The sequence below is a fragment of the Miniopterus natalensis genome, chromosome 2 (genome assembly GCF_054644295.1).
Source record: "Miniopterus natalensis isolate mMinNat1 chromosome 2, mMinNat1.hap1, whole genome shotgun sequence".
NCBI classification, from domain to species: domain Eukaryota; kingdom Metazoa; phylum Chordata; class Mammalia; order Chiroptera; family Miniopteridae; genus Miniopterus; species Miniopterus natalensis.
The window spans coordinates 21,293,647-21,318,959 of record NC_142082.1 but is presented as its reverse complement, the minus strand read 5'-3'; the positions used below and the strand labels follow the sequence as shown (position 1 = coordinate 21,318,959).

Here is a 25,313-nt window from a genome sequence, read left to right as displayed (position 1 = left end):
TTCACACACAAAATGATCCACTGGGTATATCAGGGTGCTGCTGTGCACACCCACCGGGCTGCATGCACAAATAGTGCTTCCACGCTCAGTGAAAGACTGGAGCTTACAAGCCACAGCAGTACTTGCACACAGGGCTGCCCTATCCAGAGAAAGTGCAGAACTAGTAGGACACTGTGGCCCACACACACAAAGCAGTCGCACCCAGACCGTTTAGGCAACAGACATTAAAGCAGCAGGGCATGCCATGCACATACAGTGCAACCCCACCTGGCACAAATCAGGCTGCCCTACCCAATTCTGTGGACAGACAGAACAGGGAGCTACTGCACACATATTTAAACCAGGCTGTACCATCCAGAACCTGCTCCTTCTGGTCAGGCAGCACACCAGACACAACATACACCTCCCCTGATTCCAGCTGCTCTGCCAAAACCAGCCAACAAGGACACCTCTTCAAGGTGGGGAGAGCAAACTCATAAAAAATCAAACAAAACAGAGGGACAGAAGGCTATGCCCCAACTGAAGGAACAAGAAAAAACCCTAGAGCAATACTCTAATGAAACAGAGATAAGTAGTTTGCCAGATAAAGAATTCAAAGAAATAGTCATAAGGATGCTTAATAAACTTTAGAACAGAAAAACTCAGAGAGAACATCAACAAACAGTTAGAAAATATAACCAATCAACAAAAAAGAATTACAGAAACAGAAAGTACTTTAAGAGTAATTGACAGCAGAGTAGTTAATAGAGAACAGATTAGCAACCTGAATGACAGAAGGGTAGAAATCACCCAACCCATAAAGTAAAATGAAAAAAGAATTTTTATTTTTTACTATTTTTTTAAGAAAATAACTTTTAAATCCTCACCCAAGGAAACGTTTTCATTGATTTTAGAGGGAAGAAAAAGGGGGGGTGGAGAAGAAGAGGAGGAGGAGGGGGAGGAAACATCAACTTGAGAAAGATACATTGATTGTTTGCCTCTTGTACACACCCTGACAGGTGATCAAACACAAAACCTAGGTATGTGCCCTTACTTGGAATCTAACCCACAACCTTTTGGTGTATGGGATGATGCTCCTAGCAACTCAGCCATCCAGTGGGGGCAAAAATAAGTATTTTTTTAAATTGGAATGGCATAAGGGACGTCTGAGGCAATATCAAGTATTCTAACATTTACATTATAGGGATTCCAGAAGAGAAGAGGCTGAGAAAGCAGGAGAAAGTGTATTTGAAGAAATAACGGTTGAAAATTTTCCTAATCTGGGGAAGGAAACAAACATTCAGGTCCAGGAAGCTCAAAGAGTTCCAAAAAGATGAACCCAAAGAGTTCCACATCAAGACATATTAAAATTAAAATGTAAAAAGTTAATGATAAAAAAGTAAATACTGATGACAACAAGAGGGAAACAATAAGTCATATACAACAGCAACCCCTTAATGCCATAAGCTGATTTCTAAGCAGCAATTCTACAGGCCAAAAGGAAGTGGGGGAAAATATATAAAGTGCTGAAATAAAGGAACCTACAACCTAAAATAATATACCCAGCAAGGGTATTATTTAGTATTGAGGGAGAAACAAAGAGTTTCTCAGACAAACAAAAACAAAAGAATTTCACCACTACTAAACTGTGTTTACAAGAAATATTAAATTGTCTTCTTTATGCAGAAAAGTACAGATCATAACCAGACATAAAAAAATATAGAGGGGGGAAAATCTTATTAGCAAAGGAAAATATACAATACACATAGTGAATCAACCAATTTAAGAGTAAATACGAAGGTTAAAAGACAAAATAGCAAAATTAACTATACCTATAATAAATAGGGGACATGCAAAACAAAACTATATAAAATATAACATCAAAAAACATGACTCAGCAGTTGAGCATCGACCTAGGATCCAGGAGATAGAGGTTCGATTCCTAGTCAGGGCACATGCCTGGGCTGTGTGCTCGATCCCCAATGACTCTCTCATCATTGATGTTTCTGTCTGTCTCTCTCTCCATCTCCTTTCCTCTCTCTGAAATCAACAGATATATATATATATATATATTTAAAACACATAAAGCATAAAGGGGGAATTAAAAATGTAGTGCTATTAGAATGTGTTTGAACTTAAATGCCTACCAGCTTAAAATAGACTGCTATAAATATAGCCGTATATATATGTACCTTATGGGAACAAGAAACCAAAAACCTACAAATATACACAAAAAATAAAGAGAAAAGAAACTAAACAAACACTAAAAAATACCAGTAACGCAAAGGACAGAGATCAAGAGAAGAAAGGAACAGAGAAAAACCACAAAAACAACAAAAATACAATTAACAAAAGAACAATGAGTACATATCTACCAATAATTACTTAAAATATCAAATAGAGTAAATTTTCAATCAAAAGACATAGGGTGGTTGAATTGATACAAAAAAAAAAAAAATAGACACACACAGACTGAAAGTGAAGATATGTAAAGAGGTATTCCATGCAAATAGAAATAAAAAGAAAGCTGTTCTGGCAAAACCCTTATCAGACAAAATAGATTTTAAAACAAACAATGTAAAAAAAGAGAGAGAAGGTCATTACATAATAATAAAGAGTCAATCAAAAAGAGAATATAACAATTATAAATACCAAGGCACCCAACATAGGCTCACCTAAGTATATGAAGTATATATTAATTAACATAAAAGTAGACATAAATAGTAACACAATAATAGTAGGGGACATTAATACCCCATTTACCTCAATGGATAGCAAAATCATCCAGGCCAAAAATTAATAAGAAGGGCTGGCTGGTGTGGCTCAGTTGGTTGGGTATTGTTCCATACACCAAAAGGCTGCCAGGACATATGCCCAGTCTGCAGGATTGATCACCAGTAGGGGGCATGAAGGAGGCAGCCAATCAATGTATCGTCCTCACATTGATGTTTCTCTCTCCCTCTCCTTTCCTCTCTCTCTAAAAATCAATAAAAAAATACTTTTTTGAAAGAAAAATTAATAAGGACACAATGGTCTTAAATGTCTCATTAGACCAGATTAATTTTACAGGCATATATAGATGGTTTCAGCCCAAAACAACAGAATACACATTTTTCACAAGTGCATATGAAACATTCTCCAAGACAGACCATATATTAGGCCATAGAACAAGCCTCAGTAAATTCAGAAAGACTGAAATTATATCAAGCATTTTTTCTAAGCACAACGGAGGAAACTAGAAATCTACTATAGAAAGAAAACTGGAAAAAACACAAATTCATGGAGAATAAACAGCATCCTACTAAACAACCAATGTATCAGAGAAGAAATCAAACAGAAAATCAAAAACCACCTTGAGACAAATGACAATGAGAACACAACTTTCCAAAATGTGTGGAATGCAGCAAAAGCAGTTCTAAGAGGAAAGCTCCCAGCTATACTGGACTAACACAAGAAAGAAGAAAAATCTCAAATAAACAATCTAATTTTCCAACTAAAGGAACTAGATAAAGAAGGACAAACAAACACCAAAGTAAGTAGAATGAAGGAAATAATAAAGATCAGAGTAGAAATGAATGAAACAGAGACACAAAAAATTGAAAACAATCAATGAAACTAAGAGCTGGTTCTCTGAAAGGATAAATAAAATTTACAAACCTCTAGCCAGGCAAATCAAAAAAAGGGAGAGAGCCCAAATAAATAAAATCAGAAATGAAAAAGGAGATATTTCAACCAACACTACAGAAATACAAAGGATCGTTAAAGACGACCACGAATAATTGTATGCCAACAAGTTGGACAACCTAGGAGAAATGGATAAATTTATAGCAACATATAAGCTTCCAAGGCTCAACCAAGAAGAAACAGAAAATATGAACAATTTGAAGCAATCAAAAAACTCCCAAAAAGCAAAAGCCCAGGACCAAAAGGCATCACAAGTGAATTGTGAAGAATGAATATCAACTGTTCTCAAACTATTTGAAAAAAAAAGAAGAGGAGGGAACACTTCTAAACTTATTTTATGAGGTCTGCATTACCTAGATATCAAAACTAGACAAGAACACTATAAAAAAAAATAATAGGACAGTATCCCTGATGAACATAACTGCAAAAATCCTCAATAAAATATTAGCAAATTGAATTTAGTAGTACATCAAAAGGATCATACACCATGATCAAAGGGGATTATTCCAGGGATGCAAGGATGGTTCAACATCTGAAACAACAAAGTGATAATATATATGAATAAAATTAAGAATACACATCATATGATCATCTCAACATATGCAGTAAAAGAATTAGAGAAAATTCAACATCTATTATGATCATTTTCAACCCAGTAGGTACAGAGGGAATATACATCAACATAATATAAGCCATATACGACAAGTCAACAGATGATATATTTAAAAGTGAAAAACTGAAACTGAAAGTTTTTCCTCTGAGATCAGGAACAAGAGTAGGATGTCCACTCTCACCACTGTTATTTAACATACTATTAGAAGTCCTAGCCAGGGCAATTAGGCAAGAAAAAGAAATAAAAAGCATATGTGTATTTGAATTGACCCTTAACCATGATATAATGACCTTCTTTTTCTCTTATTACATTATTTGCCTTAAAGTCAATTTTGTCTGATATAAGTATAGTTACCCCAGATTTCTTTCAGTTTACATTTTCATGGAATATGTTATTCCATCCCTTCATACTAAGTTGATGTGCATCCTTACATCTTAAGTGAGTCTCTTGTAGGCTGCATATATGTGGGTCTTGTTTTTCATACATTTAACTACTCTACGTACTTATTGCCATTTTATTTATTGTTTTGGGCTGTTTTGTTATTCCTTTATTCATTTCTTCTTCTCTTACTCTCTTTCTTTGAGATTTTATGATTTTTTTGTAACGGTATACTTAGATTCCTTTTATCGTATCCTTTGCATATATACTATAGCTTTTGGCTTGGTGGTTACCATGAGGCTTACATAAAACAACTTACATTTGTAACAGTCTATTTTAAGATGAAAACAGCTTCAGTTTGTACATATTATGAGACTACATTTTTACTAGCTCCACCTTCACATTTTACATTTTTGGTGTCACAATTAATATATTTTTATCTTGTACACCCCTTAACAAATTCTTGTAACTATGATTATTTTTAATACTTTTATCTTTTAACCTTCATAAGTAGCTTTATAAGTGATTAACACTGCCCCCATCTTTACATTAGATTAAGTCAGGATATATATAGACCAGTGAGATTTATACTCTCATATGTTTTCCAGTTATTAATTAGCACCCTTTTGTTTCAGCTAAAGATGTCCCTTTAACATTCTTGTAAGGCCAGTCAACTGGTGATGATCTGCTCTAGCTTTTGCTTTCTGGAAAACTTTTTCTTCTATTCTCCCTTCCCCTTTCCCTTTGGAATAGTCAAAAATGAATAACAATTCACTAAATAAGGCTACATAATCACCTCAGATCTTTGTTTTCTAACAATACATTATTTTTCTATGAAACATTATTCTTACATGAATAGATATGCAATATCATGAGGCCTTAGGGTAAGATAGGATTTTTTCCACTCTGAAAATCTTTGCAATAATTCATTTGCCTCACCGACTGTAGAAATCTTATTTTTATCTGACCACAACTCCAATGATGACAACACAACAGTAACTTTAAATTGGGCAAAGACCTAAAAACAAAAGAGATAACATATGAAAAAGTCATCTTTGTGTTATTTTTAATGACTCAGAAATTAATTCAATGTTTTGAAAAATATATACTAAGTTTAGGTAGATGATTTAATTATTTAGAAATGCCACATCAAGTTAATAAAAATTATATTTTCAAAACTAGTATGAATTTTCCTAACTAGTATGAAAGGGAAAATACTTACCGAATTTACAAGGCCAGTAATTTCGATGACTTTATTTGTTACTATCATGCTATCAGAGCCCAAGTAATCATACTGAAAAAGAAAATTAATTTTAAATTTAAATACAAATGTTATGCAACATGTTTAAGATTTACTCTCTATTCTCAGAGGTTAGAGGCTGCTTTGGTGTTAGAACAGTTAAAAATAAGTCAGAAACAAATTTTAAAAATGGATGTAAATTGGATCACTCACACATGCTGGTGGGAATGTAAAATCATACAGCCACTCTGGAAAGTAGTTTGTGAGTGTCTTTCAAAACAAATAATGGACTTAACACATGACCAAGCTATTGTACTCCTCAGCATTTATCCAAAAATATAAAAACTTATATTCACACACACCCCAAAAAATCTTACATGTGTTCATAGCAGTTATGTACATAAAAGCCAAAAACTAGAAACAACTCATATATCTTTCAATGGTGAACTGATTAAACTGTAGTATATTCATGTCACGGAATACTACTTAGTAATAATAAAGAACTGGATTTTTTATACATGGAAGAACTTAGATAAACCTCAAGAAAATTATGCTGAGTATAAAAGAAATCTCAAAAGGATACATACTGCATGATAACATTTATGCAATATTGCTGAAATCACAGAGAATAGATTAGTGATTGCCAGGGCTTAGTAAGTATAGGAAGAAGGGAGAGACGGGTGTTATTATAAAAGGAAAACATTACAGAGTCTTGTGGCCATGGTATTGTTGAGTGTCTTTACTGTGGTGGTGGTGGTTTTGCAAGGATACAATTGTGACACTATCACATAAAACTACACACAAACACAAATGAGTATATATATAATTGTTGAAATCTGAACAGGTTGTATGAAGTGCCAATGTCAAATCCCACATCTATAAATCAAAACTCTGAGGTACACTATCCCTTTGATGTTCCACATGACCCTCAAATTAAGCATAGGCAAACTAAATTCATCATCCTTCCTCAAAAAATCTTCCTTACTTATGTTTCCACTACTACACTGAATGGTATTATCACCTATGACCTTCTACATTTATTGTACAATGTGTAGTACAAATTCCATAAGAGAACATTTTATCTTTTGATCACTGCTATATAGCCAAAGAACAGAACAGTAACTGGCATCTAGATCATACATTTACATCATGGAATACTATGCAGCTGTCAAAAAGAAGGAACTCTTACCCTTTGAGAGCGCATGGAGAGACCTGGAGAGTATTATGCTAAGAAAAATAAGCCAGTCAGAGAAAAGCAAGTATCACATGATCTCACTTATATGTAGAATCTAAATGAACAAAATTAGATGATGAACAGATACAGGGAACAGACTGACAGATCTCAGAGGGGAGGGACATGGGGGTGGAGGGATTGGAAAAGATTAACCAAAGGGTACATATGCATATATGCATAGCCCATGGACACAGACAATAATGGGCAGAAGGCCTTGCTGGGGGGTGGAGTCGGGAAAAGGGAAGGGGGGAAATGGGGAATATCTGTAATAGTGTCAACAACAACAAAATAGTGATTCCAAAATGAAAGCATGAACATCTCACTCCCCTGCTTAAAATCTTCTAATAACTCTCCATTACCTTTAGGATAAAATCGAAGTATTATGTCAATTCTTCAATTCATTTCTTTCCATTTCCATTCTTCAATGCTTTGTATTAATCATACTAAACTTCTTCCAGTTTCTGAAAAGAACCTTCTCTCATATTTATGTGCTCTTGCTAAGAAAGGTTTTACACAAAGTCTTTCTTGGCCCCACCCTCCTCCCATTACCCAAATAAACGAATCCAGACCCCAAACTTTCATCTGATTCTTACACTCCATTATTCCCCTGCCCTAATCACCCAGGCCCAGGTACCACACAACTAGAGACTACCCCTACATCCAGAACCCACTAAAATTATTCAAACTAGCCAATCCTAAACTTGTTTACCTTCCCTCGCCAGTTGCTACTGAAAGAGAACACAATCAAGGTTCCCATACATCTTTCCAATAGCAACCATCTCCTGATCTGTTGGCCTCATCATACCTGAATAATAATAAAATCTACTTTTTCTTATCCTCACCAGAGGATATGTGTATTGGTTTTTGTGGGTTATTTTAGAGAAAGAGGAAAGAGGAGGGAGAGACAGTGAGAAATATAGATGTGAAAGCAAAACACTGATTGGTTCCCTCCCATATGCTCCCCAACCTGGGACTGAAACTACAATCTAGGTATGTGACCCGACCAGGAATAGAACCCGCAACCTTTTGGTGTATGGGACGAGGCTCCAGCCAACCAAGCCACCTGGCCAGGGAAAAACCTACATTTTAAAACACCTACTTGCATGTTCTTATAATAAATCAGCTTACAGTTGTATTTTTCCATGTCTCTCTCCATTACTGAACAGTGTTTTTATACTATCATATGCTTCACTCCATCATGACACTGAACTCCCCAGGCTACAATTGTGAAGTCACTGAAGACAATATCATCATTGCTCTTCTTTATAAAGATGCCCAATATCTAGTAACACAGTTGTCATACTGGCTCAATGTTTATTAAAGAATATGTGAATATGTAAAAGAACATAGAAAAGGGATGTTTAATCAGCATTAAATGGCTGGTAAACCTGACAATTTGGATAAGCAGCTTTCACAACTCAAAATTTGTAACATAATCCTGAAACACAATGATTTCCGTAATCCAAACTATTACTTGGAAATTTAGTCTCCTTTACTGGAAGTATCTTAATTTTCTCTTCAATGTTCACTCTGCCCTTTTCCCTACACTCTAATAAATCAAATATCATATCCTTCTCCAAACCTCACCTGGCTTTGACCTTCAACTCTGGCTTCCTGACAAAGCTCTACAATCCTACAAATAGAATTGGTAGTGAGCATAATTTATATTGTCTGTGGTATTCCATAGGTGTGACAATCCAATGTTTAACAACAGAACAAAATCTGGAAAGTATTTTTTATCCCTGTTTTCTGAAATCTTTGAAATATAGAGGAAACAAAACCAGACTGGTTGAGTGCAAACTAAGTTATAACCTCAAGGTCCTGAAGTTTAGAGGTCCTCAAATTGTTTATGGGAATCAGAGATCTAGAGGTACATTTAGACCAGGTAAACAACAGATTGGAACAGGTGCACCAATAAAAACTGCTAAAAATATATTGAAATTAATGTAAGCATTTCCCATAAATAGCTATACTATCACCACTTTGGTGCCAATAAATATTTTATAGGTCAAAACATTCTCTAGACTACATACGGTACTTCAAGGGCAAACAAGAATTAAAAGCTTTTAAAAAATGTCACGTGAAACAAATATCACATTAAAAAATATTTTGGATTGAGAGAGGCCCCAAAGAGATGAAGTATCATGTACAGATTTTGAATAAAACACTTCTGATAGAACTAGCATAATTGTGAAAATATGGTTTTTCAGTTTGCAAATGTTTCATCTGTTCAATGAAGAAGGAAGAAGATTAGAATTTTCAAGTTCCTATCTAGCTAGGGATAATCATATAGTCATACCAAATATTCAAAAGTAAAGAAAAAGACATACCAAAACTTTGTCCACCACAATATGCATTTCTAGATAAAGAGGAATTAAGTCTTGAACAGCTGATTCTGACTAGAAAAAAAAACAGTATTTAAAAACAAGCTTTCATAAATTGTTTATTATAAACCTTTAAATCTTGTTTTATTAAGGTATGGTTGACAAATAAAATTATATTCTAGGTGTAAGACTTGATGCTTATATATGTATACAGTATGAAGTTATTGCCACAGTAAAGCTAATTACCATATCTACCTCACATAGTTACCATTTGCTTTCTTTTTTTTGTAGTGAGAACATGTAATATCAACATTCTTAGCATATTTCAAGTTTACAATACAGTATTTTTAACTATAATTACATTACTGTATATTAAATCTCCAGAGCTTATTCTTTCTGCATAAGTGAAACTTTGTACCTTTTGACCAACATTCCCCAAGTTTCCTTGTCCCCACCTCTTGGCAACTACCATTCTACTCTCTGTATCTATGAGTTTGACTGATTTAGATTCCACATGTAAGTGAGATCACAGTGTTTGTCTTTCTGTGCCTGGCTTATTTCACTTAGCATAGTATCTTCCACATTCATCCCTTTTGTCACAAATAATAGGATTTAGGATTTTCTTCATTTTTAAAGCTGAATGATATTCCTGTGTGTGTGCGTGTGTGTTTTTCTTTATCCCTCATCCATCAATGGATATTCAGGTTGTTTCCATACCTTGGATATTGTAAATAAAGTTGCAATTAACACAGGAGTGCAGATATCTCTTTCAAGATACTCATTTCATTTCCTAGGTTATATTCCCAGAGGCAGAACTGGTGAATCACATGACAGATCTGCTTTTAATTTTCTGACTAACCTCCATACTGTTTTCCATTGCAGCTGTACCAATTTACATTCCCACCAAGGTTTGTCTTTTTTATAACAGCCAGTCTAACAGGTGTGAGGTCCTATCTCATTGTGGTTTTGATTTACATTTCTCTGATGATTAGTGATGTTGAGCTATGTGTGGTGATGGATGTTAACTAGGCTTATTGTGGTGATCATTTCATAACATATGCATATGTCAAATCATTATGTTGTATGCTTTAAACTAACACACCAATTATAATATGCCAATTATGTCAATACAACTGAAATAAAATAATTTTTAAGTACAAATATAGTTTTAAAATAGTCTCAGATACTAGATGTTAAAAGCAAAAGCATAAACAAAGACAGTGTCCCGCCTTTCCTCCCTATATCCACAAAAATATGGTCAAAGGGGATCTGAGGGAATCTGGAAGAGCACTAACACTGTCCACCATAGTGGGTAATTTAAGATATTGTAAATTATCCTCCTAAGTTCTCAGAAGGAAAGAGAAAATTTAGTATTTAATTAACAAGACTTCATTTTAAATTATATACATACATGTGATAGCACTGAATAATTTGGTGCTGCACCTGCCTTTCATTGTATATTTGAGTCCTGTATTATTCTGGACATAGGATTAGAAGCTATGACAGATACACAAAAAATAATAGTGGGTAAAGCAATATTGGAGTTTATTTCTCTCTCACATAAAGGTATGAAAATGGTGATTTAGTCTTGTAAATTCTTCAGGAGCAAGGCTCATTCCACCTTAATGCTCTGTCACACATGGTATCATCCTTGTCCTAGTGGACTATGATGTGTCAACATGTGCACGATGTGACCAGGAGAATAGGGAAAAAGAGAAGAGTATAAACCCCCTTCCTTTAGAATTCAATCCAGACATAACGCATACTACATCTGCTTTTATGTCATTAGCTCTAACTTTATCACATGGCCATACCTAAATGCAAGGGAAGCTGAGAAACAGAGCCTTTTTTTACATGCCCAGCTAAACTCTGAGGGTTTTTTTAATAAAAACTGACAAAAAAATGAGAACATGTACTGTAAACAGCTAACATATAATTCTTCAATAAACTATGCCTATTTATGCCACTTTTACCTGGCACAAAGGTTTTTTTTCTCACAATTACTTTTATGAAGACCAAAACATGCAGTTATACAGGGTGTACACTGAACAATTTACATGGCCACACATGACAATCCTGCTTATGACATTTTAATTATATGTATAATTTAATTAATACTGACTCCTTGGTTATGAATGCAACCTTTATAAATACTGGCTATATTAAATTACTTACAGAAATATAGAGACAAAGCAGGAACTGAATTGTTAAAGTTTATATGGAATATACACTAATTTTTAGAAAGTTGTAAGTAACAAAACAAAATAAAAATTAAAAGTAAAGGACAGATTGTCCGAAGCAAGAAATGCTGATCAAGGAAAATTGTAAGGTTAAGAAAAGGTGAGGATGTTCTTAAGCAAAGGATACTTACTACTATACCTGAGGTTAATAAATTTTTTAAAATAAATTTTAAAAGGCAGTAACTATCTTGAAAGTAGTAATAAGCATATGCAACTAACTTTTTCACTTATGAAAATGCTATAGTCCATTGGTTTTTGCCCTATGTCACGGTTATTTTCAATATGAGCTGCAAATTCACTGTTTTCACTCTTTAATTTATAAAGAAGATGCTGAAATTCAAGCTCAGTTTCCAGAGGTTCAATTCCATAAGAAACATTTTCAAATTGCAGTAATCCTCTGTAAAATTAAGGATAAAAAATTTAAGTGCTCTTAGTCAATTTTATAAAACTCTGAATCAAACAAGAAAAAAGGAGAAAATACAGAACGTTACTGTGCTGAATATTTTGACCCAAATACTTTATGTTTTGGAGATGACTCTGAAGAGTCAAAAGATCTCACCCAATCCACAAAATTAATTTCCCATTTCATTTTGTCTATGGTTATAAATGTAGCAGAAATTATGTAATCAGTGCTAGGTGCGCCATTTACAGTGATCAAGTAGTTCCCTGCTCTCCAAGTCAGTGACTTAATGAAAGCAATATAGAAATCCTGATGAATTTTTCTCTGGTTTGCAATGCTTTAGAAAAATGACTGCAGAGTTTATATAATAAAAGACTATATACTGAGCAATTTTATTTATAAGAATAAAATTTAGTAATAATTATGAAAAGGTGTTTATTTTGTTTATGCACAGAGTCTGAATAAGAAATTTAAGGCAAGATCTCAAACAGTAAAACAACTTTTGCAACTCTTCCTCCCTGAATACAGGTCACAGCTCAAGTGACTACTCCATAAAAACAAATTTCAGGGTACCATGTAAAAGCACTGAGGAACATTTTTTTGTGAAACAAGGATCCTATGCTACAAATTGAGAGTGAAGAACTCCCTGACATAATGGAAATTTTAGGTACTGATATTATTTGAAAAATGAGTACTATATTAATAATTATTTGCTTATACAGAACTGACTTCCTCTCTCTGAAGATGATTTTCCTTGAGAAAAGTATGTTTTGTTACTTTTTATTTCTCTTTATATCTCCAGACACATGGCTAGGACATGGAAAGTATCAAAATATTCTATTTGCTGAAAAAATAAGCTACCCTAATTTTTGCTGTTCAGACTTGCTATAATCAAGCACATTTAAGTGTCATTTCTGTAGTTAAGAAAAAATAAGATATAGAGCAAGGAAGCTAGAAATTTTCTGGTCAGTGAGGAAAGTGAGAAGTTAGAGAAACAGCAGAGTATAACTGAATAATCTCCACATGGGAATTTTCTTCCAGCTTCACACTTAATATCAACATAACAAATTCAATGCAGCCAAACAGCATAACTATGATGTTCACATGTCAATGGTAGAAAATACATAACCTCAATCCAGAACACGTGCTGAGTGTGACAACAGAATCCGGATATCCTTCAACATATCCTTGGTAGTAGCATTGACTCTAGAAAAAGAAAAAAAGGTGGTTACTTAGGAATTGACAAAACTTACTAAAGGTTTCTTATTTGACAGAACTTCCTGAATATTTTCCCAGGCTACACAACCTCCATCAGTATGAATAAAGCAACATTCAGAAATAGTCTCCCCGCATTTGCCATTTTACTACATTAACTACTCTTATCCGAATAATACCTGGGATTATTACCTTACATTCTGCTTCCAAGTTAATTCCATATTTTTGGTAAAATTATTTCCCAATATATAAATTTAGGTCATCAATTAAAGGACAAAGATTTGTGAATCTGAATTTCTTTTAAATCTGATACTCTGCTAAAAAGAAACATCTAAAATTTAAGGGCACAGGAAGAAGGAAGAGCTAGGAAAAGATATACTATGCCAACACAAACAAAAAGGATGATTTTGAAGCTATCCTAATACGAAAAATGTAGACATTAGGCAAGAAACGGGACTAGCAATAAAAACGGACACTTCAAAATGCTAAGTTTCAATTCACAAAGAAGATACAACTCCTCCAAATTTGTATTCACTTAATAACATACCTTCTAAATATATAAAGTCAAAATTGAAATAATAAAAATAGAGAAATGTATACTTATAGTAAAATAATTTGAAACATACAGAACTGTCAGTAACTGTTAAATCAAGCACTGAGAATCTACAGAAGATTTGAACAGTATGTTAACAACCTATTGTAGATATACTGCAGAATATACTTTCTTTTAAAGTACATGGAATATTTACAAAAATGAAACCGTATTTTGGCTGTGAAACATGAGAATAAATTTTAAATTACTGAAATCATACAGTTTGATCTCTGACCACAGCACAATTATGCTAAAGATCTCGCAAACATTGTCACAGAAAAAAAGGAATATTATATAATTTCCAAGGTTTTTTTTTATTTTATTGTATTAAATATATTTTTATTGATTTCAGAGACAGGAAGGGAAAAGGAGAGATAGATAGAAATATCAATGATGAGAGAGTCATTGATTGGCTGCCTCCTGCATGCCTCCTGCAACCCAGGCATAGGCCCTGACTAGGAATCGAACTGCGCCTGGATCATAGGTCGATGCTCAACCGCTGAGCCACACCAGCCAGGCTAATTTCCAAGATTCAACAGTGCTATAACCTTTGGTAGAAATCAATGTAAGATTTACTAACACAATGCTTCTGTTGGAACCTATGTGAGGAAAAGAGTAAGAAAGGGAAAACCGATGGCCCTATCCAATATAAATAAAGTAACATGGTGTCAATTCAATATTTCAACAAATTTTTATTATATGCTAACTATGTGTCAGACATTTTTCTAGGCACTGGGGATACATCAGTGAATAAAACAGACCAAAAGCCCTGGCCTTGTGAAGATTATATTGCACTGGAGAATCAGAAAATATGTAAATAGATAAAATAGATGGTACATCATATGTTGATAACCATTGCAGGGGGAAAACAAAACAGGTAAGGTAAGAGAGAACTAAGGGTAAGAATCCAGTTTAAAACAGGGGTTAGTCAAGTACTAATGGGGTGATTTTGAGCAAGGACCTGAAGGAAATGAGGGAGAAAAATGTGGTATTTTGGAAAAGAGCAAGCATCTGGATCAGAGGAAATATAAAGTACAAAGCTCTGGAAAGGAGAACATGTCTGGTGTGTCTGAAGAACAAACAGCAAGGACAGAAATGTGATTGGAACTAGTAAGGTAGAGAATAAACAGGAAATGAGGTCAGACAGGTGAAGAGGACCAGGCTGTATAAAGGCTGTAGGGTACTGAAATGACACTGGTTTTTGCTCTGTGAGCAAAAGTTGGTCATCCCATGGAAGGTTCTGAGCAGAGAAGTGGCATGATGTGACAAGGTTTTAATAGGACTGATCTGATTGCTGCACTGAGAACTCACTGAGGGGGTGGCAAGGTGTGGAAGTAGGATTATTTAAAAAGTTCTGGCAACAATCCAATTAAATATGATGCTTACGTGGAAAACAGTGGTTTCAGTAGATGAAGACAAAGGAAGAGGGTAGATTATGGATATACAATAATTTGAAGGGTAGATTCAATAGAATTCTTGGTGGATGGGATAAGGCAGTGATCTTCAGCCTTTTTTATGGCACACATAAACTAATTACTAAACTTCTGGAGCACACCAAAAAATATATTTTTTGCCGATCTGACAAAAAAATGGCTATAATTTTCATTCATTCACAACAGATGGCTATTGTTGTGTTGGCTGTTGTCTTATTTTATTTGATGATCTAAGGGAAAAGAGGTCAGTGCCCCTGACTAAACAGTCAGGTATTGCATGTTTAAAACTCAGTGCGGCACACTCACTGAAAATCACTGGGATTGGGGTACAAAAAGGAAATGTTTTAAATCTATGATTTTATGCCCAGTGATATTTGTGTTTATTATTTTTTAATTCATGTTCATTAAGTCAACAAAAAAATAAACTAATTAACTCATTAAATGGTACCTATGTTCTAGGCAGAGTAGAAGGTGTTGTCAAGCCAATTTGTCTTTAATGTACCAAGACTTCAGGAGACCCTAATAATAGGGGAAATTAGGCACACAAAAAAATGGATGCCTTAAAAATATCCCCTGTGAACAGAGTCTGCTCTATTAGGAAAGCACTTATTCATAGTAAAAAGAAAGTTTTTTTAAAAAGTCCACAGAACACTAAACTTAAGTCTTACCTCAATATTTGAAGAATGAGAATTCCCAGATCCTTGATGATACAAATAAACCATAAAATTATCTGCTAAAAATAATCTGAATGTAAAAAAGAATGAGAGAATTTTAAAAGTTGCTCATTCTGAAACATGTAAAGCAGCAGCAAGCAAGCTAACACCTTCAGGCCAAATCTGAACTACCCTCCTCTGTTTTTGTAAATACTTTTATGGGAACACAGCCACAGCCATTGACTTAAGTAGGGTCAATGGCTGCTTTCTTGCTACAACAGCAGAGCTGAGTCCTTTTGACAGACACTTAATGGCCCTCAAAGACAAAAATGGTTACTGTCTGGGCTTTAGTTTGCCAACCATTGATAAAGATAGTATTTTCTTTTGACATTTACCTAAGTTTAATTCAAAGCAATACACATTTACTCAAAATAATTTTCCTATCTTAATGGACTCCTTTAAAGAAAATAAGAAAAAGGGACTACAAAATGAGAGAAAGGCATTTTAAAATTTACACAGATATGAACTGGCTGTAGGATTATGAGGGTTGTCTGTTCTTACATTTATCTCTAAATTTTAGTGCCATGAACTCCTATTTCCTTTATAATGAAGTAAACGAGTATTGTGTAAGAGTCAGATCAATCTGAACACAGGTCTAAGTTCAGCCTTCTCTGGTACCACTGCCTGTATTTACCATGCTGTTTTCATTAGACCTCCTTACCTCGTGCTCACTCCTCCATCCAATGTATCATAAGAGACCACCCAGACCAGTTTCTGTTGGGCATCCTCCACAAAAACTGATCTCATATAGATTAATTACCTAATGACCTTCTAGCTGTCAAATCCAAAAGGCAGTTTCAAGTCAAGTAAAACTACTCTTATACACTTCGCATTGCTGAGCACCTTCCCCTTCTTTAAACCACCTACTCTTCAACTTCAATCATACCATCCATTTCCCCCTGGTTTTCCTCATATCTTTCTACTTCTGTAAACCCTTTCATCTGGATCCTTGCTTCTTCCCTTAAGTGTTTCCAAGGCATTCATCTGTGGGTTGTTTTCCTTCTCACCTTGAATAGTCGCTCCCACCTCTATAGATTTAGCGCGTTCATTCTTGGTGCTTCATTTTAACCTACACCTCTCTTTCATGTTCTAAACTAAATCTACATGCCAACTACACATTACTCCTGGGATATCCCACAAGCACTTCATATACAACCTCTCCAAAAACAAACCCCTATTTGCCCTGACTCAGATCCTCTGCCCCCACTAAATCTGTCACAACTCACTGTATCCAATCCGTGAGCTAATCTTTTCCGTCACCTCAGTATTTCTCAAAAAAAAAAAAAAAAAAATCCCTACCTCCACACACTCATAGTTCTGCTTCTCATTATTTCTCACATAAATTATTTGCAATAACATAATTGGCATTATGCTGTCATAACCATTGTGCAGGTAATTTCCCAAAACAATATGCACATCCTCTATCCATATCCCATGGTCCAGTCCCTACGTTTCTTACCACTGTTCATAGTCCTGATAAGATGTTCCAATGTGGTGTGAGTTCTCTCACTTTCCCTCTTAAACACTTGAAAAGCTATTTGTGTTATCATTTACCACATTCTTCCCTTCTGTCTACAGGAATAGGTTAATTCTTCCTTCACTCAATGCCATTCTTTGGCATCTTGCACAATGAATCACTTGTTCACACATCTCTCTTTAAGAAACTTCCCCTCAGCCAAAAAATTTTGTTTCTTCTTTCTTAGAAAGCACTCATCTGACCTTTTCTTTCTCCTTTCTCTGCCCAATGTTCTCAATAAGTAACTTACACTTACCATTTTTAGTCTCAAAATTAGCCTCTCCTTCATTCCATATAGCCTAGTTTTACACCCAAAATTTAACTGAAATTGACCTCCTGAAATCACAAATTACTTCCATTCTACCTTTTCACAACCGGGGTGCCATTACAGAATTAAACCCTACAAAATGTTATTTCAATCATTTTCTCACTTCTCTGAAAGATGACACATACATAGCTAGTACTCTTTTCCATTAACTATTCACTAATTCCTACACAGTGTATTATCTAATTTCTGTATTAAATCTCTTATTGCCTATCCCTGATGGTGAGCCTGCCTCCCTGATCAATTCTTAATACAATCAGTTACAGACTTAGTTCTTACTTTGACATCCTGCTTTGATTATACTGATCCTGCTGGTCCCACCAACTTAACATCATATAGATTAATGTTCAACATATGAGTCTCTCTTTCTGTTCCTAAACCCCTACTTACAAAAGCTACTTTCATGAAGCACTAGGACCAAAAATTTCATTAATGCACACAACAGCATCGGTTCATCTGGGACAACTAAAAATTTAATAACAATATTTATTACTTTAATAGTCCATTTTTATTATAAGTAAACAAATTCACATAAATAAAGTGAAATTCAAAACTAAGGAATTAAAAACTTACCTTTGCTTTAGGTGGACGGTATATGGTTTCCCATCTATTGGAATAACATAGGATACCTGTTTCTAAAAAGTCCAAAACAACTGAGAGTAAAGATAAATGTAATAGAATAAGCAAAACAATTTTATATCAATTAATCCCTCCATACAATACTTAAAATATCTTCATTAAAACATCTCAGACTATTTGTGATTTAAAATATGCAACAACATATCTAAAGACCATATTTAAAGACCAAAGGTAGCTGAATGGTTTTTTAAATGAGTACAACTCTAGCACCCTGAGGTTCCAGTTAGATGAAAGTATTTACCAGTATGTTTGTAAAATTTGTATGGGAGACACTCCTTTTTCAGGTATCTAGATCTTTTCAGAAGTGGTGGAAATTGGCAGCTGGGGTACCTTCACTCTAGAATGATACTTGTCACGGCCCAGATAAAATGCAGAATATTATATAGTTGCACTTTATAAATGGTGGTGAAATGGGGCTGTTCAAGCCATTTCTATAGTTGTGATGCACAATGCAACTTAGATAAGTGCTTCTATCAAATCATTCCTTCAGTAAAATATGCACAGTTTACTGCTCATGATGAGCAAAAAAATGAGTATTTATCAGTGGGCTTACTTGAATTATTAGAATGAGATTCAGTGCCCATATCTTAATAGGTCGGTTATCTCCAGTGCTGTTCTCATCCTGTTAGAATGAGTCACTTGCAGGGAGTGTGAAACCAAGGGTGGCTTATTATCCAGTCTGCTTACCCTTAATCTGTTCACAGATATTTATTTACTAATGATTTTTTCTTAAGAGTTATGCGATAGGAAAATGAAGTGTTTGCTCTTCATTTACTAAGTAATTGTAAACTCGAGTTTTTCATCAAAATAAAATTCCAGCATTTATTTATTATATAATACATTCTATTTCCACAAAAAAATAAGTACAACATAAGGATTTATACAGTATTAGCAATCTATATGTAACTGAATTTTAAAATCCTCTGAAAGAAGACCCTATGTGCTATGCTACAAAGTCTATTCAGGTGGCATCACTGGGATAATAAGATATATCTACATCAGTGAAACTCACTCCATTAGGCACAAAAATTATTGGAAACATTTTCCTAAAACGTATGGCCCGTTTCGTATATTTTTAAACATAAACATCTTGAACAAAATTTGGTTTTGTTTTCCGACTCTATTACTACTATTCTCAAGTTAGAACATGGGGAGCGATAAGTTATAATATCAGTAGGTCACTGAACGTGAATGACGAGATTTTTCTCCAACAAAAGAGAACATCTGAAAAGCAACGGTTAAAGCATGATAGAAAAATAACTTAGCTAAAGCATATAAAAACCAAAGGACACAAATACCCAAAGACAGAAAAAGATAAGCCTTCCAGGATCTGTGACAATAAAAAGCAGCCTGGAGATTATACAAATCAAAAAATACAACACAGCCTGGCCGGAGTCGCTCAGTTGGCTGAGCATCATCCTGCGCACCAAAAGGATGCCAGTTCGATTCCGGGTCAGGGCATGTGCCTGGGTTGTGCGTTTGATTCCACGGTCTGGGCAAGCATGGAAGGCAGACAATCGATGTTTCTCTCTCACACTGATGTTTCTTTCTCTTTTTCTCTCCCTTCCTCTCTCTTGGCATGTCCTCAAGTGAGGATTAAAAAAATACAATAAGACAGGCTGTTAAAAGGTCAAATAAGTGGTAGAAATGAAACAGAAGGTTAACATCACCGGTGATAAGTCAAGTTGATGTCATGTGTCCCTTGCTATGCTGTAGTGAGAAGAGTACTTTATCTCTATTGTAATCTTCCCTAAAACTCATAACCATGCACCACAGGAATGAGTCCATGTATGTTTTTATCTTGGCCTACTTCCTTCTCAATAGAAACTGGATTACCAGGTGTACCACCTGAGGCTCTCCCACTGGAGATCCCCTATCCACTGTCTTCAAGGGACAACACTGATTGTAGGGGTAGAGACACAACAATCCAGTTTTGATTTGTATCGATAAACCAAGCTAAAGCATGAATGAACAAAACTCAGTTTATGTTTTCTTCTTTCATTATATGCTAATAGAGATCCTCATGAGTCTGTAGGTATGAGCTGAGAGAGGCACCATGTCACAGTAGGGAATGACATGAAGATCTAGTCATGCAACTTACTTGTGCCCTCTAGGCCTGTAGTCTCAGTCTCAGATATATTGTCCTTGCACCCAGCCAACTTTATGATCTGGTGAATCTAATAACACTTATGTTTTTTAATTAATTTTTTAAAATTTATCTTTATTGTTGAAAATATTATAGATGTCCCTTTATCTGCCCATAACCCCTTCAACCCCACACCCACTCCCCACCCCAGGCCTTCAACACACTATTGTCTGTGTCCATGGGTTACGCATATATGCAATAAAGTCTTTAGTTAATCTCTCCACACCCACACCCACCTTCCCTCTGAGGTTCCTCAGTGTTCCATATTTCGATGTCACTGAATCTATTTTGTTCATCAGTTTATTATGCTTTTTAGATTCCACATATAAATGAGATCATGTGGTATTTGTCTTTCTCTGCCTGACTAATTTTACTCAGAATACTCTCCAGGTCCACCCATACTGTCCTTCTTCTTTCCAGCTACATGGTATTCCATGGTGTAAATGTCCCATGGCTTTTTTATCCACTCATCTACTGATGGACACTTGGGCTGTTTCCAGACCTTAGCTATTGTAAATTGCACTGCTATGAACATAGGGGTGTGTATATCCTTTCTGATGAGTGTTTCAAGATTCTTAGGATATAGTCCTAGAAGTGGGATCATTGGGTCAAAAGGCAGCTCCATTTTCACTTTTTTTAGGAACCTCCATATTGTTTTCCATAGTGGCTGCACCAGTCTGCATTCTGACCACCAGTGGACCAGGATTCACCTTTCTCCACATCCTCACCATCACATGTCATTTGTTGATTTGTTGATGGTAGCCATTCCTATAGGTGTGACATGATACCTCATGGTGGTTTTAATTTGCATCTCTCTGATGATTAGCGACATTTGAGCATTTTTTCATACGTCTCTTGGCCATCTATATGTCCTCTTTGGACAAGTGTCTATTCAGGTCCTTTGCCTATTTTTTAATTGTATTGTTTGTCTTCCTCTTGTTGAGTAGTATGAATTCTGAATACACTTTGGAAATTAGGTCCCTATCAGATACATTCTTGGCAAATATGTTCTCCCAAATCCTGGGGTTCCTTTGTATTTTGAGGATGATTTCTTCTGCTGTGAAGAAGTTTTTTACCTTGATACAGTCCCATTTGTTTATTTTTTCCTTTGTTTCTCCTACCTTAGGAGATGTATGAGTGAAATTTCCACTATGTGAGATGTCTGTGACTTGACTACCTATGTTTTCTTCCAGGATTTTTATGGTTTCATGACTTACATTTAAGTCTTTTATCCACTTTAAATTTATACTTATGTATGGAGTAAGCTGGTGATCTAGTTTCATTTTTTTGCATGTACCTGTCCAATTTTCCCAGCACAATTTATTGAAGAGACTGTCTTTACTCCATTGTATGCTCTTGCCTCCTTTGTCAAATACTGATTGACCATAATGGTTTGGGTCCACTTCTGGGGTTTCTGTTCTGTTACATTGATCTTTATGTCTGTTGTTGACCAAAACCAGACTGTTTTGATTATAATGGCTTTGTAGCATACTTTGATAGCCGGTAAAGTGATCCCTCCAACTCTTTTCTTTCTCAAGATGGTTGCGGATATTTGTGGTCTTTTTTTGGTCCCATATAAATTTTTGGAATATTTGTTCTAGCTTTATGAAATATGTTCTTGGTATTTTAATAGTGATCAGACAAGAAGAAAACATAATAGATATCAAAATTGGAAAGGAGAAAATAAAACTGTCATCATTTGCAGATGACATGACATTGTACGTAGAAAACCCTAGAGACTGCACCAAAGTACTACTAAATTTGATAAATGAATTCCGCAAGGTAGCTGGATACAAAATTAACATACAAAAATTAACGGCATTTTTATACACCAACAATGAACTTACAGAAAGAGAAACTAAAAAAAATAATATCACCTACCATTGCAACTAAACAAATGACATACCTAGGAATAAATTTAACCAAGGATGTAAAAGACCTGTACTTGGAAAACTACAGGACACTGAAAAAAGAAACAGAGGAAGATATAAACAAGAGGAAGAATATACCATGATCATGGACTGAAAGAATTAATATCATTAAAATGTCCATATTACCAAAAGCAATCTATAGATTCAATGTAATAACACTTGTTCTTGATGGGTAGTTCTGGTTGCACAGTCATTTACCATCTCATGTTCAGATTCACAGTCCCGTTCAAAGACCAGTAGCACACCAGGAACTGCTTTCTGAATGGTATATAGCTCTCTGATGAAGACAATATAACCTTGCCCCAGAAGCTCAAAATTCTGCACCAAAACTCTCGTATTAGGGCTTGACTGGACTCTACAAAGCATCTATTTATACCATATATACTTTGAGGGCCACGGGGTCTCCTGGTTCATGTAGCCCAGGCAGCAAAGATGCCAGTACTGCAACCTGGATCTCATGTCGAGTATTCTACTTTGGAAGTCCTCTAAATCATTCAATAAATGAGTCAGAACAGCATTCCCAAGTGAAAATTATGCTGCCTCCAAAACCAAAAGAGGCCTACCAAGTGCTGCGGCCCTTTCTTAGTAACAGAAGGCCCAAGGTACAGCCATCTGTTCTTTACTTTGGAGGGAATGTTGCAGCATGCCACTTCCCTGTAGACCCCTAAAAATGTCATTGAGGCATCAGGTGCCTGAATCTGCATAGGGTGTGTCTCTCACCCTCTGGGGGCATGTATTTTACCAAGGTATCTGGAATACTTGCCTATTTTTTAAGGTATAATTAACTTTATGTAATTGATATAGTGAGCCAACATGATGTTCTATGGGATGTCCAGATGATCCAGATCCCTTTTACTATATTATGAGAGATAACAGAAGAATTATGGCAAAATCATGAACTAAAACAGTTGTCCATCCTAGGCAAATGTGAACTGCTTCTGATAACCTTCCTGAAATGTTGCAACTCATAGGCCAGATCAATAGCATTTAACCTCTGAAGTTCTGGCACTCTTCAACTAAGCCCTGCTCATTCAACAACGTAAGTTCTCTAACTACAAGAGATGATACTCACTACCAAGCAGGTCCTCTGACATTCAAACTTCACTTTAAGTTAATGATTAAATAGCATGAGCCTGTAATTTTCTCTTTTCAACATTACTGATACTGATCAATTCCACATCCTCATAGTTACCGTTTCCCCTGTAACTGTCAAACACATGAACAACTGCACTAACCTGTATATCTATTCCACTTATTTACCATCACAGGTCACTATAACTGAAAGTCTTTGTAATTTCACTGCTACACATGTCAAAATTACCAATATTCCACCTGTCACCAGTCACAGGGTCCTCATTATCAGCTGAATGGTGGGTAACCTACATCTATATTCCAATTCTTAGAGTTGGCTTCCTAGAAATGACCCATTTCTGTCTTTTAGAATTTATCTTTATTGTTGAAAGTATTACAAATGTCCCCTTTTTCGCTCCCTTGATTCCCCCCACCTGCCTGCATCTACCCCCAGTTCCCCAGGAATTCTCCACACTACTGTCTGTGTACATAGGTCAAGCATATGCATTTAAATTCTTGGATTAATCTCAACACCCCCACTCCCCATGACTGTCTTACCTCTGAAGTTCATTGGACTGCTCCATGGTTCTAAATATCTCTATCTATTTAGTTCATCAGTTTATTTTGTTCATTAGATTCCACATGAATGAGATCATGTGATAATTGTCTTTCTCTGACTGGCTTATTTCACTTAGCATAATACTCTCTAGGTCCATCCATGCTTTCCCAAAGGGTAGGAGATCCTTCATTTTTACAGCTGCATAATATTCCATGGCAGAAAAGTATGACAGCTTTTTTATCCACTCATCTACTGATGGGCACTTGGGCTGTTTCCCCATCTTAGCTATTGTAAATTGCACTGCTATGAACATAGGGGTACATAGATTCCTTCTAATTGGTGTTTTGGTTTTCTTAGGATATAGTCCTAGAAATGGGATCACTGGGTGAAATGGCAACCCCAATTTTCATTTTTTGAAAAACCTCCATACTCTCATCCATAGTGGCTGCACCAGTCTTCATTCCCAACACCAGTGTACTAGGGTTCCCTTTTCTCCACATCCTCTCCAGCATTTGTCGTTTGTTGATGGTAGCCATGCTGAGAGGGCTGAGAGGTGGGAGGTGATATCTCATTGTGGTTTTAATTTGCATCTTTCTTATAATTAGTGACTTTGAGCATTTTTTCACATGTCTCTTGGCCATCTGTATGTCCACTTTGTAGAAGTGTCTATTCAGGTCCTTTGCCCATTTTTTAATTGGATTGTTTGTTTTCCTTTTTTAAGTTGTATGAGTTCCTTACATATTTTGGAAATTAACTCTTTATCAGATGTATCATTAGCAAATATGTTCTTCCATATAGTGGGCCCCCTTTTTGTTTTGTTGATGGTTTCTTTTGCTGTGCAACAGCTTTTTATTTAGGTGTAGTCCCATTAGTTTATTTTCTCTTTTGTTTCTCTTGACCTAGGAGATGTATTGGCAAACATATTGCTACAAGAGATAGCTTTGGTGTTGCTGCATACATTTTCTCCTAGGATTTTTAAGGTTTCACAACTTATATTTAAGTTTTTCTTCTCTATGGTGTGACTTGCTTGAGTAACTTCATTTTTTTTGCATGTAACCTGTCCAATTTTCCCAACGCCATT

The 25,313-nt window shown here is 35.4% G+C and overlaps 1 protein-coding gene across 1 annotated transcript in view; it reads right to left on the bottom strand.

Annotated features, from left to right (window-relative positions):
* LOC107544721 (disintegrin and metalloproteinase domain-containing protein 32-like) overlaps positions 1-24,257 on the bottom strand; it is a 105,535-nt gene extending 81,278 nt beyond the window's left edge. The window contains exons 1-9 of the mRNA XM_087813639.1: positions 24,232-24,257; positions 22,801-22,879; positions 18,460-18,521; positions 16,001-16,076; positions 13,222-13,298; positions 11,912-12,089; positions 9,459-9,527; positions 5,877-5,948; positions 5,506-5,672 (exon numbers count right to left, since the gene is read on the bottom strand). Coding sequence (XP_087669765.1) covers positions 5,506-5,672; positions 5,877-5,948; positions 9,459-9,527; positions 11,912-12,089; positions 13,222-13,298; positions 16,001-16,076; positions 18,460-18,521; positions 22,801-22,879; positions 24,232-24,257 — 806 coding nt within the window. The remainder of the gene's footprint in view (positions 1-5,505; positions 5,673-5,876; positions 5,949-9,458; positions 9,528-11,911; positions 12,090-13,221; positions 13,299-16,000; positions 16,077-18,459; positions 18,522-22,800; positions 22,880-24,231) is intronic.
* Between the last annotated feature and the right edge of the window lie 1,056 nt (positions 24,258-25,313).